Source organism: Acromyrmex echinatior, chromosome 2, assembly GCF_024713525.1.
Source record: "Acromyrmex echinatior isolate Ae372 chromosome 2, ASM2471352v2, whole genome shotgun sequence".
Taxonomy (NCBI): Eukaryota; Metazoa; Arthropoda; class Insecta; order Hymenoptera; family Formicidae; genus Acromyrmex; species Acromyrmex echinatior.
The window spans coordinates 15,563,631-15,582,441 of record NC_141853.1 but is presented as its reverse complement, the minus strand read 5'-3'; the positions used below and the strand labels follow the sequence as shown (position 1 = coordinate 15,582,441).

At 27.4% G+C, this 18,811-nt stretch overlaps 3 protein-coding genes across 6 annotated transcripts; 2 read left to right on the top strand and 1 right to left on the bottom strand.

The window, feature by feature from the left end:
- The first annotated feature begins 2,810 nt into the window (after positions 1-2,810).
- On the top strand, positions 2,811-10,133 carry LOC105147168 (uncharacterized). 3 transcript variants are annotated; one of them, XM_087402713.1, is made up of 10 exons: positions 2,811-2,918; positions 5,215-5,429; positions 5,625-5,751; positions 6,926-7,140; positions 7,226-7,316; positions 7,384-7,655; positions 8,573-8,967; positions 9,106-9,404; positions 9,485-9,679; positions 9,746-10,133. In XM_087402713.1, exons 2-10 carry the CDS (start codon positions 5,244-5,246, stop codon positions 9,913-9,915), a joined length of 1,950 nt encoding a protein of 649 aa, XP_087258839.1. In that variant the 5' UTR covers positions 2,811-2,918; positions 5,215-5,243; the 3' UTR covers positions 9,916-10,133. The 3 variants fall into 3 exon arrangements, with proteins under 3 accessions (XP_087258839.1, XP_087258840.1, XP_087258841.1); XM_087402714.1 differs by having other exon boundaries at positions 2,823-2,918; positions 5,254-5,429; XM_087402715.1 differs by lacking the exon at positions 2,811-2,918 and having other exon boundaries at positions 5,278-5,429; positions 5,683-5,751.
- Positions 10,134-10,380: 247 nt separating this feature from the next.
- Positions 10,381-17,448, bottom strand: LOC105147170 (cytochrome P450 4g15). Of its 2 annotated transcripts, none has more exons than XM_011058012.2 (9): positions 17,327-17,448; positions 17,029-17,189; positions 16,696-16,909; positions 15,080-15,376; positions 14,564-14,987; positions 14,314-14,382; positions 12,095-12,263; positions 11,505-11,679; positions 10,381-10,836 (listed from the first exon to the last, which is right to left on the bottom strand). In XM_011058012.2, exons 2-9 carry the CDS (start codon positions 17,165-17,167, stop codon positions 10,647-10,649), a joined length of 1,677 nt encoding a protein of 558 aa, XP_011056314.1. In that variant the 5' UTR covers positions 17,168-17,189; positions 17,327-17,448; the 3' UTR covers positions 10,381-10,646. The 2 variants fall into 2 exon arrangements, with proteins under 2 accessions (XP_011056314.1, XP_087258842.1); XM_087402716.1 differs by having other exon boundaries at positions 17,267-17,446.
- LOC105147169 (cytochrome c) lies at positions 12,270-14,305 on the top strand. Its single transcript, XM_087402717.1, has 2 exons — positions 12,270-13,827; positions 14,024-14,305. Exons 1-2 carry the CDS (start codon positions 13,701-13,703, stop codon positions 14,206-14,208), a joined length of 312 nt encoding a protein of 103 aa, XP_087258843.1. The 5' UTR covers positions 12,270-13,700; the 3' UTR covers positions 14,209-14,305.
- Positions 17,449-18,811: the final 1,363 nt, after the last annotated feature.

Below are 18,811 nucleotides of genomic sequence, written 5' to 3'. Positions count from 1 at the left end.
ATAAAATTATGCCAATAATTGCAACAATGTTTTTATAATATCATATGATGAAATATGCAATGCAATAAATATGTTTTTACATTGTAAACTTGTTCAACAATAAAATTAATTATTATAAAGTTGGAAGATATTACAATAATAATAAGTTAAGGTCAATATTTACGGCTCACTTTTGCCGATAAATGTACTCATATACATAGTTTATGTTATATATATTACAGAATTTTAGAATAAATGCGTGCCTTTCAATAAAAGAAAAAGTGTAAATATTATATGAATCTTAATTATTAATATTATATATACACCTCTGTGCTAACATGCATTAATCTATACTATAAATAGAATAGTAAGTACGCTTACAATTGCATTGTGATATAAAACACGCGATTGCATTCGCTGATATAAAACAAATTATGCCTTAAGTTATGCAACTGCGAAGTATACGATGTAAGATGAGTAAACGTTGCACAGGTGCCTTTACTTTAGTTTTTCTGTAGTATATTGTGTGAGAATATTATTCATTTCTTATTTTAAAATAAAATTATTGTTATATGTATCATCAAATTAAATATCATTTTATAATCATTAGTTGAAATATTGTTATACAGATTTCATCTGATTACAAATAATTTTTTTCACCACATATAAAATTATTTGATAAAATATACAATTTTATTTAATATTATACAATAATTTTTCATGGTTGCATATGTAATTATCGGATTATACATAGAGATTTCATATAAAATAATTTTGAAAGTTTAAAATAATTTTGAGGTCTCTGTCCCATGATTACAATAAATGGAAATTATTCGGAAATTTGTTGTTTTTGCAGATTTGAACTGATTTGGGTTAATGACATTGCATACTTGCTCTACTTAGTATATTTTCACAATTATGTATTTTTTTACAAGAGTGGGAGTGGAAATAAGTGGAGAGGAGTAAATAGATAGCATATTTTAATTGTTTAATTTGATGTTTAATTTAAAATAATGTCATAAGTAACAAGCGTATTTAATTGTAACGTTAACTAATAGTAAAGAATGTGACGTCATTAATTCAACCCGGTTGACTCAAATCAACTGCAGTCAAAAGCGCTATTATTATTATTATCAGTTGATAATAAGATTTTTCTCGAATTCACTAATAACTCTTCAAATATTCATTTTTCTAATTTTTTAAACAAACTTTAAAATAAAAATTCTCCAGTAACTTCCATTCATCTAGGTATTAATTTACTATCATAAATTTATATATGTTTTTTTTTCACAATATTTTAATTATAAACTGACAAACTAGCGAAAAAGTGAAAATTAGTCATTAGTAACGAAAGCACTCAGTGTCTAATCAATTTTTTAGAATGATATAAGAACTGATCATTAAAACTAAATGTTAACTGATGATCATTATCAGTAACCTACTTCTTATAATCAGTCATTACAGAACATCATATGTTATTGTACAAGTGTCATCGCCGACAGGTGGATGCAGAAGAGTTTAATTTTTTGTGAGTAAGAATTATACAGGAGAATGAAAAGCGTAGTATTATAAAATCTTTCACCTTAAAACAGCGTTTATCTGACGTACATCTTTGAACAATGTTATGTACATTGTAAATCACACATAGTAGCCGCAGATTTCTTATCTGTCAGATTTCTTATATGCAAGTTTATAAAAATAATGAACAGGTAACACCTGGGCAATAACTGAGGATAACTGATCATCTAACTGATAACTGGACAGCGCATAAGAATTTTATTAGTTATAAAGCTTGACAAAATTAGACAAATATTGATGAGTTTTTTTCTTAGTAACTAGCAAAACTATTTTAATATACTGATTGTACTGTCATTGCAATGAATAATTATTCATCAGTTATTTATCAGTTAGTTAATTAACTTTTATTAACCTTCAACTGATAATGTATGACAAATGAACTCTAATAGTGATGTAAGGTCAATTTGACTTCATATCGCTATAATGAACTATGTATAGTGAGAAATGTTATATATAGATAGTGAAAAAAATGTCAACAGGTATCAAATAGTGATACCGCAGTTAATAAGTTCTCGGCTGTAAAAATTAATATGTATTACATATATTTTTCCCACTTCTGTCGTCGAATTAAAAGTTATTTTAGAAGTTATACGGATTGTACTGTCATTAGTTGCTATGAATAGTTCTTCATCAGTTGTTTATCAATAATTAACTTTCATTGATGATCAGTTTTTTTTTATCAGTTTTGAATGCATTTTTTTAAGAGTTATATTTCTTAAAAAAATATTATTACTTAATAATTATTTAAAACTTTTTATTTCAATCTTTTATTTTGTCAAGACTTTTGTACATAATTTTTACAAACTTTTCTACAAAATTAATATAATAAAAGCTTCTTTTATCTATATATATGTACTATTATATTTTTTAAGAAATGAAAAATTAAAGAGTATTTATAATTACAAAAATTGCTTATTTTCTAAATTATTATCTTAATTATAAAAAAATTGCTTATTTTCTTAATAATTTGTTTTATTGCTACATTTAAAGTAAATTTATAATATTAAGTTACTCGTATTTATTGTTGATTAATAATTATATAAAGAATGAAGTCCTTTATTATTAAATTCAATGACAGTTGACTTAATTGGAGCATTTACGAAGATCAGAAAATGTACATAAAACATTATGTTTACCTCTACATTTTTCCACGAGATTCCGTATTTACGAATGCTGCAATGATAATATTTCACTCTGGCTTAAGAATGGATGTTTAATACGATGACACTTCTACTACGTAGATAAGACGACTTCGAAATCATTTCTGGCATGCTCCGCTTAGTCGGAAACAGTCTACCTTCGATTATCGTGGAAGTGTATTGAAATTATTGCTTTATCTATTATTATCGTTATTTTGCTAGGTAAATACTTAAACCTTATTTACAAATCCAGTGCAATAAAAATATGAAAAATATAGTTCGATTTGATTAATCTATTAAATGAAGGATCTACTATCATAAACAAATTACAATTAAATAATGCTAATATATAATTGTAATTACTATAATTAATCTCATGTTATAATATATCTGTTAAAAAAATTATTACTCAAATATATTTTATATCAATATATTAATTCTAATCAATGCATAAAATCTTTATTCTGTTTGGAAAACTTTTATTTTTTATACGACTAAAAGAAGATATACCAAATTCAATAAAATAAATTAATATTTTTAACAATATTAAACAAGTACGTTTATGATTGTAATGTGAATACACAAAAAGAAGTAAATGTCTTAAATATCAAGCTCTTTAGTGCTTAAATAGTTCAACAACTCGTAAATTTATTATTACATATTCTATAAACTGCGCGGCGAATTTAATTTTCAGTCTTGAAACGCATTACATAACTAGAGTACTAATATCACAAATTAAATTGACAAGTAATTTAATAATATTAATATTCATAAGGCATCCTAGAAAGATCTCAATAATTCGATACTGCTAAACATTTTAAAACTTGTAAATTATTTTATTACAAAAGATATTTTTATTTACATATTAATTAGATATTTTTTTAAAACAATTTATTGTATTTATTAAATTATTTATAAAATTGTTCTCTATAAATCATTTATTAATTAATCAGATATTATGGCACTTGAATATATAAAATATTACATTTTTATTATTTTTCTATTTCCTTATTTTTAATATTAGTTATAAGTACAATATTTAAATTTTATTTTCGTATTTATGATTTAGTTTCTTCGGCTAAATAATTTTTTTATTATATTATCTTATTTTGCGAAGATTGTGACGCTTTTTAATATGCTCAAATAAATTAGGAAAGCTAGTATGCCCGATGAATATAAAAATTGTAATTGAGCTCTAAATTGTATTTATTCAAAATTTTCACGTAAAAAAAATGTAATCATATATTCAAAATTTTGAGTTTTAAAAAAATATTTATTCACAAAAAAACTATTAACGATATTACGAATATTTAACCAGTATTCATATTCATTCAAACAAAAAACATATAAATTGAAAAAGAAAGCTCCAATAAGCAATCGTTATCTCTTAACTATAACCGGTATTTTGATAAGTAAAAAAATGAATTTTATTTATTTTTATCATTGTAATATTCAGATTTCATAAAAGAAACTTAGAAATTTTGAAAAATATTTTAGAAAGATATACATTTTTTATTTATAAATCTATCTATTTGACAGAGCATACATATTTCAATATAATTCCGGTTATGTGACAGTAATATTATAAATATTTTATAGGATATTTTGAGCGCGTTTATTATGGTCTGTGGATATTAAATTTTGAGATATATTATTTATTTTCAATAAAAATGTCTTTAATCTATACACTGAGAGAAAAATGTTTGGTATTTGTAATTATAATTATTACTATAATTATGATTATTACTGCTATAATAATAATAACAGTAACTATGTATATAGTTACTGTTATTATTATTATGTATAGTTCTAGCAACAAATGTATATAGTTGGCAATCTAAAATGACTATAATTATAGTTATATCATATTTTTTATGATTGTCCCAAAATATAACTATAAAATTATAGTAACTTGAATTATTTTTATGGTAATTTCAACTATTTTATGGTTATAATAACTATAATTATAGTCATTTTAGGTTGTCAACTATATACATATGGTGCTAGAACTATATACATAGTTTATTGTTATTATTATTATAGCAGTCGTAATCATAATTATATTAGGTGTTGGAATTAATTCGTAGCGTTTTTTAATGAAAGAATGTTATTTATTTCACATGAGCATTAAAAAATACATTAATGAAAATACTTCCCATCACTTGTAAAACGCTACGAATTAATTCCAACACCTAATAATAATATGTGATTATAGTTACAAATGCCAAACATTTTTCTCTCAGTGTAGATTAAATCGTATAAGTCGCGGACTAAGCGCACGATGTAATCGTAATCATTGTTTTTATAGATTTCTGTTTTCTCTGTAGGCTTTCAAGCTATGTGCAGAGTCAAAGTGAATATGAAATGAAAATATTCGTAATCATATTAAAAAAATATTCATTTAAATGGAATGAAAAAATATTTGTTCGTTTTTTAATATTTGTTCGTTTTAAATAAAAAAGAAATGTATTCGAATGAGTATTTTCATTCATTTTTTATTCAATTATTCGAATATTAGGTGTATTCATCGGACACACTAATTATTGCATGATAACAGAAGTGAACGGTACAATGATCGATACATCCACTACCAATAACGCTGTCCAAAAAAAGAATAGCATAACTGGAGAGGTAGAAGATCTGATAAATGAAGAGGACGAAATTACTCTAGAAGATTTAGCACCAGACGGTGGTTGGGGATGGATGATTGCACTAGCAATGATATTAATTATGGTCAGTTTAATAATAATATATATAGTAGACATGTAGTAATGTGTTCAATACATACTAAGCTATTGAAATAGATACATCACTCTTCAAATAACATTTGTTTAAAAATCATTTCAGAATTTTTCCCAACAAGAATTTGAAGAACTTTGCATATAGATACGTAATGAAAAATTAACATTCATTTTTTCGCTGTTCCAGTTCACTACAATAGCTCCAATGTCATCATTTACTATAATCTTTGGTGATTTTTTTGAAGATTCCGGACAGGCGGGGTTCGCAACGAGCCTTTCTAATTCCGTTTTTATGGTTACTTATTCTATTGCCAGTAAGTCCATGTATCATGTTTAATCATTAAAATTAAAGGAAAGATTAATGTAAATTATATTTGCATAGTTATTAATTAACTTCTATATAAATTTAATAGAAACGATTTGTAAATAGTGAATTTGCAAAAAAAATGTATACTTTTTATTATTCATTTCTTTGATAAACTTTTCTCGGAAGAAGAAATTCTACGATAAGAAAATTAAGTGGCTTTTGAAATAAACATAATTTTTCTGCTCTTATCGGTATCAGTTAAATCAGTTAAGTCTGTTAAGTCATCAGCTTCTTGCAAGTTTTATAACTAACACTTTCGTACGAAGAATTAAATCGAATGACATGTGCATTGATCGAAATAAGGCATGTAAGCGATTATATAATGCGTATATTTCCGACATATGAAAATCACGAGGAGCATTTGTATTTAAATATAGTCGAATTTTTGTTTATGAAAAAACGCTCTATTTTATTGTCATGCATTTTTTTAAATATATCATAATTATCAACTTAGAGCATTATTTTTAGTGAAGAAATGTACTTTTACTGTCAATGGAGGTCTTAACATTGAATAGAGACCCAAGATACTAAATTTTATTATAAGTTAAATAAAATCCTTATTTAAAAATTTATTTATATCATTAATATAAAATATCTTGATAATAAAGAGCACAAAAAAATTTACGCTTATGTCTCCTCTCGGAAAAGGTCGGCAACATCCCGAGAGTATTCTTGCTCACAGAAACACTTCTTGAAAAATCTATTGTTTGGAACCGGCATTAAAACTATAGATCCCATATGCTTGTGGCAATTGAATAATTAGCGTGCACATCACAAGCATATGAAAGAGGCCATAAACACAGGTCAGAAATCTAACGTAAGAAGCAGAAGAAGATCTTGATAATATAATATCTAAAGTAATATATTCTATAAAATGCAGATGTTTGCAACTTAAACATAATGTATAATTACTAGTTAGTAAAATATGATATAGATAATAAATAATAAATCTTATCATAAAAATTATTCAAACATTTTTATCATAAACATTATTTAATATTTTTAGTGTGTAAAAAGTTATATTTTTTAGATAGTAGTTTATTCATATCGATTAAATATTTTTTTTATTTATGCTTTTTATATTTTTTTTTCTACTTAAATATTAAAAATGATTTTTGCAGGCTTGCTTACCAATACATTGTTGAAGAGATATTCTACAAGGCCGGTTGGAATCGTAGGTGCACTCTTCTTTGCGTTACCTAATATCGTAATAGCCTTCGTCAGAAACATATACGAGATGGCTTTTATCTGTCTTATTCAAGGCTTTGGATTGGGCCTAATTTTTACAATTACCAACACAGTTTTCAACTCGTACTTTGTAAAGAAGAGAGCAAAAGTAAATCAATTAATGGCTAATTACTAAATGTGTTTAAAAACATTGAATTCTTTTAACTTATCAAAAAATTTGTTCTTTTCTTTAGGTAATGTACGCGTCGCAAGTCATCATTGGGTTGGGCGGAATTATTTTTCCTACATTATGTGAAAAAATGCTGCCAATCTATGGTTTTCGCGGTAAGTGTCACAAAGAGAAAGTTCTCGAGATTTATTATAATTCATTTTTGTTTGGTATTTGTGTTAGGTACTGCGGCAATAATAGGCGCTCTAAGCCTTCATAGCGTCGTTGGAATGATAATGATGCATCCTGTGGAATGGCATGCCAAGAAGCTGGAAGATGTTCGTGCGGAAAAAGCACGCGAGAAGAGACAAAATATTTCTCAGGAATTGGCACTGTCGAATCGTCGTTCAACTATTGACACGGTCCACTTATCTCTTAAAACTAAATGGAACAGTCTTTGTAGTCTCAAGGAAGGAAGAAGCTCAGAAATGCCGTTGCTAATTGAAACTGTTAAGGTGACAAAAATACATGAAACTTTAAAAATCTCGATTTTACTTTGTCAGTTAAATTTTAATTTTTTTATATAATAATATTTGAATAATATTAAATAAAAATTAAATAAAAATATTAAATAAAAATGTTCAACATAAATGACAAAAAAAACCATATAATTTTAATAAATTACAATAAAAAAATAATAAATTAATGAGCCCCTTATATTTAGAATAATAATAAATAGTAATAAAAAGGCAATAGGAGTCATCGCTAGATATAATTGCGCAGTCTCAAAAATTACCTTTCTATGTTATAATAATTCATGTACATACTATATTACAATAATTTAAAAAACTTGGACGTTTTTATATTTATATAATAATTCATGTACATACTATATTACAATAATTTAAAAAACTTGGACGTTTTTATCTATGTTTGGGCATCTTTAACAGAAATCATATAATTCCATGATTACGTCTGTGAAGAAGTGAATCTTCCTTGATAAATTTGTTAACCATTACAGTTCATAGACTGGTTGTTAACCGTAATTAAAAGTAATATACGTCGTTTTATATCTAAATAAAAAAAACGATGTTAATCAAATATTATTTATAATTATATATGTTCGTGGTTTCATCGATTGAGGTGAGTTAGTCAGATTATCCTTTGATTCTCATTAATACGGTTCAATAAAAATATTATGGATTGAGGCTTTTGATTACTACAATCAGCTTACAGAGGTAATCATAGAATTATATTTCATTTCTGCTGAAAATGGCCCAAACATGAGCAGAAACGTTCAAACCTTTTAAATTATTGTAACATAGTATGTAAGATAATTTTAATTTTTCACATTGCGCAATTATATCTAGCGACGACTCCTATTGCCTTTTTATTATTATTTATTATTATTCCATATAATTTTGTTTACAAGACTTCTACGCAAAGAGTCGCGTCAGTCTCAGCAATTGAGAATCATGGAAGAGCAAAATCAGGATCTATATGGGAAAATTTATCGAGGCGTACATCAGCTATCTCGGCTCCTAACTTAGTTAATTTAGCGAATCGCACAACTTGTTTATTGAGCGATATACAATTATTTCATCTGGAAAAGAAGTACAGCGAAAGACAGGCAGATAAAAAAAATCGGGGGAAGGAAAAGAAACAAAATAAGGAAATCATAGAAAAGAAAGAGAAACAAAATAAAGAAGTCCAGGAGGAGGAAGAGAAACAAGATAAGGAAATCCAGGAGGAGGAAGAGAAACAAGATAAGGAAATCCAGGAGAAAGAAGAAGCGCAAAATATTGAGAAAGAACAAAAAATGATAGGGTAAACATACAACTACTAACAACTATTTGCATAATTGAATATATAATATGTACATAATGTAATTTATTTTTCATGATATTATAATGTATAATTCCATCTTTATAATGTACACTTTGATTTATCTTGCCAATATGAAAGGTATATAACCATTTTGAGAGAACTTGTGGACATGTCCTTGGTGAAGAACTTCTGTTTCATAAATTTATGCTTTGGCGTCAATTTTGTATGCTCTTCCGACTTTGGTTTTTCTTTTCTTCTTCCTCTTATGATGACTGATGCGGGATACTCAAAAACTTATGCCGCACTGAGTGTCACAGTTAGTGGAATAGCTGAGCTGGCGTCGAAAATTTTATTGTCAGTTTTTACACTGATAATAAATATAAAATCGAAGTATATATTTTTTGCCGCTACAATCTTAATGGGATTCGCAAGAATGGGTAATTATTTAATCCTATAATAAATAAATTATGATCAATTTTTAGTTTCTAAAATAACATATAAAACTCACAATATATAGGTTTTCTGCTATGTGAACATACATTTAAAGGCGCGTTAATTACGATAGCATTAATTGGCGCCGTGCGATCGTGGCTACTAGTTCCGCAGCCTTTAGTTATCATAGAAGATCTCAACATAGAAAAATTTGCCTCGGCTTACGGTATCAACTCCATTATCAGCAGTTTAGTTACGATAATTTTTGGTGCCATCGTAGGTAAGAGAAAGACTGTTATATAATATCTAATCTGTAATATAATATTATACGTATGTTTTATTGCAGGAATTATTAAGGATTGGACTGGTAGCTACAAAATGTATCAAATTTCCCTACTAGTAATGAATAGTGTATTTATTTTACCTTGGATTTTGCAATTCATTTTCGTAGACTTTAGAAAATGGCGAAAGCAACGAGCGCAGAAAGTTAACATTATGGATCATCAGTGGGAATGAAGAGATGTGGGACATCTCAAGAATTAATTACCTGTACTCATCCATTTTTCTCAAGTATTTTCGCTTTTTCATCATTAAAACATTTAGTATTTTTAATTAATCTTGATGTACATGGTGCATGTTAATTCTTATACATGTAGCTTTTTGTCATTTGTATATAGAGAAACTTTTATATTTTGTAATTCAATTCTTTTTTACAATAAATTTTTTTAAACGAATTAGATTTAAATTTTTATGCGGAAAATGTAAGGGTAATTTACAGTATTTTTAGAAAGAAACAAGATATATGAGATGTGTACAAGATATATATTATTGGAATTGTAAGATTGAACTGCATGATTTTTTTTTATAGCGCTTTATTTGCTCAAAATTATATTAAGTATAATAAAATAATTATTAATTTTATGAATAGTTATAGCTTAAATTATAATTCTTAAAATTAACAAAATATTATAAATTCTATAATATTGGTAATGCAAATCTATTTTTAAATAAGTTGTAGAATACAGTATGTCTTGACAATATTTGTAGTTTTAAATATAATATATATAATATCGATTTTTCCATCAATGTCTTACATTTGATTAGAAAAATAAATAGCAAATTATTAGAGAAATATACTTACTCAAGTGAGATTAATAAGTAGATAATAAATTGTCTTACTAGGGCAAACGTCAATCTATTTATATTTGACTTAAGCTTTATGCAGATATGGGGTTGTTAATTTCTGATTATTTTTTACAAGATGTTGGTGTGCGCGGCTCAATTTTAATCTTGAATCCATCATGCCTTTTTAAAATAATATCACCTCGTAGAAGGAAATCTTTCTCCGGTATTTCAGAAATAATACGGTAATTTCTCAGTATTGTTGATAGCATAACCTTTAATTTCAGCATAGCGAATTTCCGTCCCACACAAGACCTTTGAAAAACATATTGTTGTTAAGGAATATGACAAAATATTTTTACATATCAATATTTCAAAAATAAACATTTAAACTTAAATGTAATTTTCTAACTATGAGTTCAAAAAAGCTTCAGAAAAAAGAATAATAGAGCTAATAAGAATCGAAAAAGAATGAGATGCGTAATTTTAATATGGAATGATGACTTAGCTCCAATTTATCTCTGTGATCTCTTCTTTATTCACAACGAACGTTTCGACTCTTTTTTGAGTCTTCCTCAGTATATAATCGCTTTCTTCATCAAATATTACTCAAATATAACTCAGTAGTCCGTCAAGACACTCTCTAGGTCTCTCTTGCCTTGACGGACTACCGAGTTATATTTGCGTGATATTTGATGAAGAAAGCGATTATATGCTGAGGAAGATTTAAAAGAGAGTCGAAACGTTCATTGTGAATAAAGAAAACATCACAGAGATATTGGAGTTAAGTCATTCCACATTAAGATTACGCACCTCATCTTGCGTTGACTTTTATTAGCCTTAAATTGACATTATTGTTGTTTTAAGTAGTGAGAGTCCGGTTAAGTTATTCAAGTTATTCATTTTATTATTTATATGTAGAAAAAAGATTACTAAAAAAAGAAACAAATTATTACTATAAAATATTAATAAATATTAAACACCTTGGCCCAGCACTAAAAGGAATATAAGCATAATAGTGTCTTTTTTGTATATTTTCCGGTAAAAAGTTGTCTGGATTAAAAACTGTTGGATTTGAATAATATTTCTCTAAGCGATGTATCTGATATTGTAGAATCACTACTGTAGTAGACTTTGGAAGAATATAATCTCCTGTAACTATAAAATAAATTAATTATAATGTATATCTCTCTTCAATTTATAAATGAGTTCTTAAAGTAAATGCCTCTAGCGGAAAAATTTTTGCGAAAAGCTACATAGATTGAGACAAAATATTCTATATAGAGAGACTAAGAAATTCTTAATTTTTCATAGATATTCGTAGTGGGACGTTGTTTGTTTGAAAAATTAATAAATCCTCTATGCCCAAACAACGTCAGTCTACGTAGTACGTTCCATTACGAATATCTACTAAAAATTAAGAATTTCTAAGATCTTATCTCAATCTACTATGTAGTTTTTCTATACTTTTTTATAAAATTTTTTTTCCGCTGCAACTTATAACTCACGCTCACCTCTAATATTATAATAATTGTTATTGTTTTAATAATGTATTTAAATCTAAATAGCTTACCTATTTTTACATCCTGATTAAGGCGTCTGGCAATCATAGGTACCGGTGGGAAAAGTCTCAAAGTTTCCATAATAACTCTCTCGAGATATTTCATTTCTATGGTATCTTGGAAAGTGCATTGTCTGTTGCTGTCACCAAAAATTGTGTCTAATTCTTCGTGTACGCGAGCCTGCACAGTGAAAATCATAGAATTAAAACAAAATAGAGAATAAGCGAGCAGTTTACTCTCATTTTTAATTCACTAACCAATAAACCAACTAACGTTCTATTGCTTGGAAATGATTTAATTCGATTTCTCATATTATTCTATAAAAAACATCAATATACACTTCATTTTTTTATGTGTTCGTTGAATAATTTATAAAAAAATCTAATAAAAATTCTCGAAGCTTAATTGGATCAAAATGAACATTTTTTATCTCTTAGACTTTTTTGATAAAATCAGTAGTTTTTGAAATAAAAAATATCTAAGCTTGAAAAATGATATATATCTTTATAATTTTTTTCTTACGAACTAATCATCTAATCAGTATGAACAAAAAATAAAAAATATTCGGCCAATCTTAAACTGTAAAGAGGATTTTATTTTATTTTCTATACTGTTATTGATAGTGAAAATTTTATTATAATATAGTTCTGAAAGCACGTCCGCGGCGCGCCTTCCTGTGTCGGAAAATCTCATTATTCAGCTATAACATGCTCTTGTTTGGCTTCGGATTTGAAATGTTCTTTAGTTTGTAGATGTTCTAATAAATACATAAATAAAGATGATGATAATAATAATAAAGATGATCTCAATGAATAAAAATGCAATAAAAATATTTAAAATATTGGTGTTTTATTAATGTTTATATCCTATTGTAGATATATAATAAATATTTCAACTTTCAAACAAGCTGTGGCTAGCTGCAATATCAGTTCACGATTCGATGTTAAGACCGCACACGAGTCGCAGACGCAGTTTTATTAATAAAGTTTAGTTAATGGTACATTGTTAGTAATGGTACAGATCAAAATAAAATAAAATTCTCGTTATAGTTTAAGATTGGCCAAATATTTTTGTTTTTGATTTATACTGATTGAGTGATTAGTTCGTGAGAAAAAAATTATAAAGATAGTTATTTTTCAAGACATTTTTTAGACATTTTTTATTTCAAAAATTATTGATTTTATCAAAAAAGTCTAGAAACAAAAAATGTTTATTATGATTCAATCAAGCTTACAGAATTTTTTTGGGAATTTTTATTCGAAGTTTAGTTTATTTTTTTAAAACAAAAAATGATTAACTATTCAACGATCACATAAAAAAATTAAGTGTATAGAAATATTTTTTCTTAGAATAGAGGTGTCGAATTAAATCATTTCCAGCAATTAAAACGTTGTGTTAGTCGGTTAATGCATTTTCTAAGCGAATTTTTGGGAGTAAACTGCTCGCATGGAATGAATTATTATATGACTGTTATCGAAACCAAGCAACATATCGATCTTTAGTTTAGTTCTCAGAAAGGAATGAAGATCGCGAAAAATAAAATTTTTGAATTATTTAATATATTTTAATTTAATTTAAATATAAATTTAGTTATCGACAAATAAATAATCTGTTAAAATGGGCAATGCAGTCAATGGTAAGAAATTATTTATGAAGTTGTGTATTTCATGTCATACCACGGGAAAGGGTGAAAAACATAAAATAGGTCCTAACCTATATGGCATCGTGGGCAAGACTAGTGGAAGTATGTGTTTTATTATAAATATTTTATGTTTTATAGACAATATCTCGATTGAAAAAATACTTTAATAAAAAAGAATTAAAAAAAAAATATTTTAATAATTACTTAATAATATTCATGCGTAAATATATAACACTGTTAAATAATAATATATTATAGAAATTTAATTTATTATGTAACTGTTTTATTTTTCTTCTAGCTATTTCGGGATTTAAATCCACGGACGCTATAAAGCAGAAAGCTATTGTGTGGAATGAGGAGACCTTAAATGACTACCTTGAAGATCCCAAGAAATTTATCCCAGGAACAAGTATGGCATTCTATGGTGTCAAGAGGACCGAAGATCGAAAAGATTTGATAGCTTTCTTAAATACTTTGAAATAATCGTATTTTAATAAAACAGTGTACAACAATTTTTCAGTACAAATATAATATGCAAACGATGAGAAACTATCAGTTAATAATTAAAAATAGTAATAATGAAGGTACCTGAATATCTGGATGATTTCCTAAGACACAAAGTGCAAAACTCGAGCCAGCCGCCGTAGTATCATGACCCTGTAACACATCGATAATTACTTTTTTTTAGTAAATTGATAACTTACAATTTATTATAGCAATGCAATATACAAGATATTTTGTAGAAGCTAAGAAAAATTTAAATTATAAAAATTCACGTTCAAAGATTTATAACAAAACTAAATTTACTCTCGAAAGAAAATTGAAAGTATCGTGATACCTCAAACATGATGGTATTTACTTCTTCCCAGATTTCTTCATCAGTCATTTGTCCATTCTTTTTTAACTCTAACATCATTTCTAGGAAAGCAAGTCGCTTTTTCTCACCTACGTCATTCTCATCGATGTCATCAAGATCATCTCTTACATAATGCATATAATTAGCGGCATTGATTTTAGCGTTTTCTACATTTTCGGTTACCTTCGTATCTTCTATTGATTTATCGTTTTGTGCGTCTTTTAATTGTTGACATTTTTCATATTTTTCTTCGAAATCTTTTGATTTTTCTTTGATTACATGTTCTGTCAATGTATGAATAGTTTTAAGGAATTTCTTTTGGAGATTTGCAAACTTCGAAAATTTGAAAAATATATCGAACCGTAATGATACATCAAAATGTCTTCGATGTAAAATATCGCTCATTCTACAATATTCAAATTATAATGAGTGCATTTTCTATATGATAAATATTTAATAAAATATTACGTGTAATTTTAAGGAAGCAACAATAAATACTTCATCACGGCCATGGCATATTCATATCCGGTTTTTGATCTTCTTTCTTTCTTAACTCCCATTGCTGTTTCTGTTAAAATGTCAACCGTTACGGCTGATAGATAATCGTGGCAATCGAATTCCTTTCCAATTTTATCGCGAAGTCGATTCACGAGATCTACGCTGTTTTCATAAAATAAAGGCACAAATGTCTTTAAGATATTCATATGAAATGTAGGCGCAATCACCTTTCTATGTCTGCGCCATTTATCGCCCGATGTGATCAGCAAACCATCTCCAAGCCATGGTTTAAACAGTCTACAGATGAAGATAAATAAAGGATTATTTAATTATAGTAATAGTAATAAGCAGTATCTTATAATAAATGACAGACCATTTAAAATAGAATTTGTATCTTTAATTGTAACATACATATAGGAATAAAACACATTATATACTGAGAAAAAAAATGCTATTGATTCAATTAAAGTCTATATTACGGGCTGTCATTAACATAAGTGATTAATTCATATATATTTTAATTGACATAAAGGGCTTGATTATTGAAATAATAATTTATGCCTTTATGTCAATAAAAATATATATGAATTATTCAGTTATGTTAGTGCAGCCTGTAATATAGACTTTAATTGAATCAACAGTTTTTTTTCTCAGTGTAAATATATATAGGGTACGTCAAAATCCACAAATTTCAATTTTCCGCTATATTATTTCCGCCAGAGATTGTTGTTGCCGAGAAAGCCTGATGCTTCTAATAAACAGTCATATTTTCAAAATGGCCGCGATGTTGAAACCAAGTGCGGAGTATAATCGAAGAGCCGCGATATCATCGCGGTATCATCGAAGGCCTTCGCGCTGGGCGCTCAACGACGGAAATAATTCGGTTCTTTAGATATCCGAGATCAATGTTTATGACGTTGTGGCAAAATATACGGCTTTAGGACAGTCCAACGAAGGTTCCAATGTGCCAGCGAGAAAGAGTCACTCGAAAGAACGCACCGCGAAGACCCCCGCAGTCGTTGAAAGGGCTCAAGCGCTGATTTCGGATAATTCAGGGCAATCTTTGCGAAAATTAGCATCGATTGTTGATGTAAGCGAGCCAACAATGCATCGAATCGTCGAGGAAGACCTTTGATACATCATGTACAAATCATACACATTAAAGATACGACAGATATTCTCTGAGGCTGCCAGGACACCGAGTTGCTCGTCTCGGCTCTCATTCTGGCCTCCCAACAGCCCAGATTTAAATCCTTTGGACTACTACGTATGGAGCATAGTTAAAAGAGCCAAACAAATCCCAATGTGACATCATTAAGGACCGCTATTGAGGCAACATTTGTCGGCATGGACAGCGCTACATTACAACGTGCGTGCGAATGCTTTAGACCGAGAATAGAGGCCGTCATTCAAGCTAATGGGGGATATATCGAATAATTGTGCTCTACAGGGATGTATCCTCCAAGTGTCATGTAAAAGAATTTTTTGTAATATTTAATTTTTCGTTAAAAACATTTTGTTTAAAGAAATTGTTCGATTTGTCCGAATTTTGATGCACTCTGTATATCCATAAATTTTTTATAAGTAAATTTTTATTAGTTAATTTGATTTCTTACTTATAATCCTCAGCTTTCTCGATATGTTCAGAACTACTAAGGATTATTTCAATATCTTGTGGATCTGACAAAAAAACTACTGTTTTTGTGCCTAAATATGCACCGATTACATTCCCATACAAGTTATAATATTTAACAGCTAGTTGGAACAGAAATTCGGGAGACTCTTTGACAATTAGTAATGAATGACCCATAATAGGTATGGATGATGGACCTAAAAGAAAGAAAATTATTGTAGGACAATATAGAAAAATCAATTCTGACAGAGATTACAAATGCGAACATACAGTCGAACCAGAAATTAAACATTTTTTATTGTTAATATGTACATACCTGGTAATTTTTTTATAAGACGAACTGCTCGAAAAGTTTCGACGTAATAATATAATGCAATTAATGCTGTAATAATTGTTCCCAGTAAAGAATAAATTATGATCGATAAATAAGATGTTGTTACTGGATCCGCATCCATTGCGATTTAAAAAAGTATTTGTCTAGCAATGTATAATTTACTCAGTTATTCCTCACTTATTCAGTTATTCTTCACTTTTTTAATACTTTTTTTACTCACTAATTATGGTGTTGATATTAGAAGAAATAAAATTCAAAAAACCAGAGTTTGTAACTGTACCTTAATAAAAATATTTCATTTGCTATTAAGCTATTAAACGTTAAACATAATGTTACGGAACGTTAACTACAATTTCACTTTTTCACCAAACGCGTTTCTACTTATGCACACAGTAATGATCGATATTTTATAGCTAATAGTCCGCAAGAATATATTCGGACTCACTTTTTAATTATACAGTGACCTCGTCAATATCACATTGTTTGTTCATTTACATCACGGAAAATAATCGTAGACCGGATGAGCTTTTAATTTCAAACTCATTAATATTTGTCAATGTGAAACTATTGTCCTAAACGTGACACAGCGATAAATGCAACCTTTTTATCGGAAATCAGCTTATTAATCATAAAGTAAACGTTAAAAATACAAGAAATACAAAAAATTTCATAGTCGTGACACATGACAAAAAAACGAAATTATTGATGCGTTTTAATTACAGTTAATCTTGTTTATAATTTAAAATTTTAATGTAAGTTACTCTCATTTTCTTCATACAAACTTCAAATTCGAAAAAAGATGAAGATACAAAAAATCTAAAACTGGACAATCATGCGTTTAAACAACAATGAAATAAGTATAAATATTTAATACGTTTTAATTTGGTTTTTTCGTTCTCCTTTTTAAAATTTTTTCAATAGTTCGATTATCTTTATAAATAATTATAATTATTATAAAATGTATAGATTGTTAAATTAAATCTACGATATACATAATTATTTAAAATGTATTTTAAATATTATAAAAAGATATATCAAGTACAAGATCGTACAATACTTATTTTAAGCTTAATTAAGGCACTGATATTTACAAGAATGTCAATAGCGCTAGTAACGATGAAAATATCATCTATTTTCGTGTATAATTTACATTAAATCTTAATCCTAAAATGACACTTTCGACTTTTTCATAATACTTTGATTTAACTCGAAACGAAAGAACGGTCGAGTATTGTAACGCATTCGTAAGTAATATAAAATTTACAACAAAAATATATATTCATTATAATCGATATCGCTCTTGAAAAAATGTATATAATTAATAAGCACGTATTATATGTATATATTACGAAGCATATAAATCTTATAATAAATATAATCGCATAAATTAATATATATTTGCAACAATTTCATCGTTTCTGTTAAGCAAATCATATTTTTTGTAAATAATATTGGATAATACTGTACTTGGGAAAGGAGGAGAGAATCGTTTGATAACTAATAAATTATGACAAGGGAATTAAAGATCTGATCGCATTGTTTTATTTCGCATAGTTAAGGCACGTAAACGTATACATTTTTTAGCACGCCGTTAAATATTCTCTTAAGGAATACATTAAAAAATATTTGATGGCTGCAACGTCATATACAATATAATGACTACTTTCGTTCTTGAATAGATCATAATATCGCAAAACAGATAGCACGACTTAGTGCTTAGAAAAATGTAATAATAACTCTTATATATTAGTATCTTAAATATTCT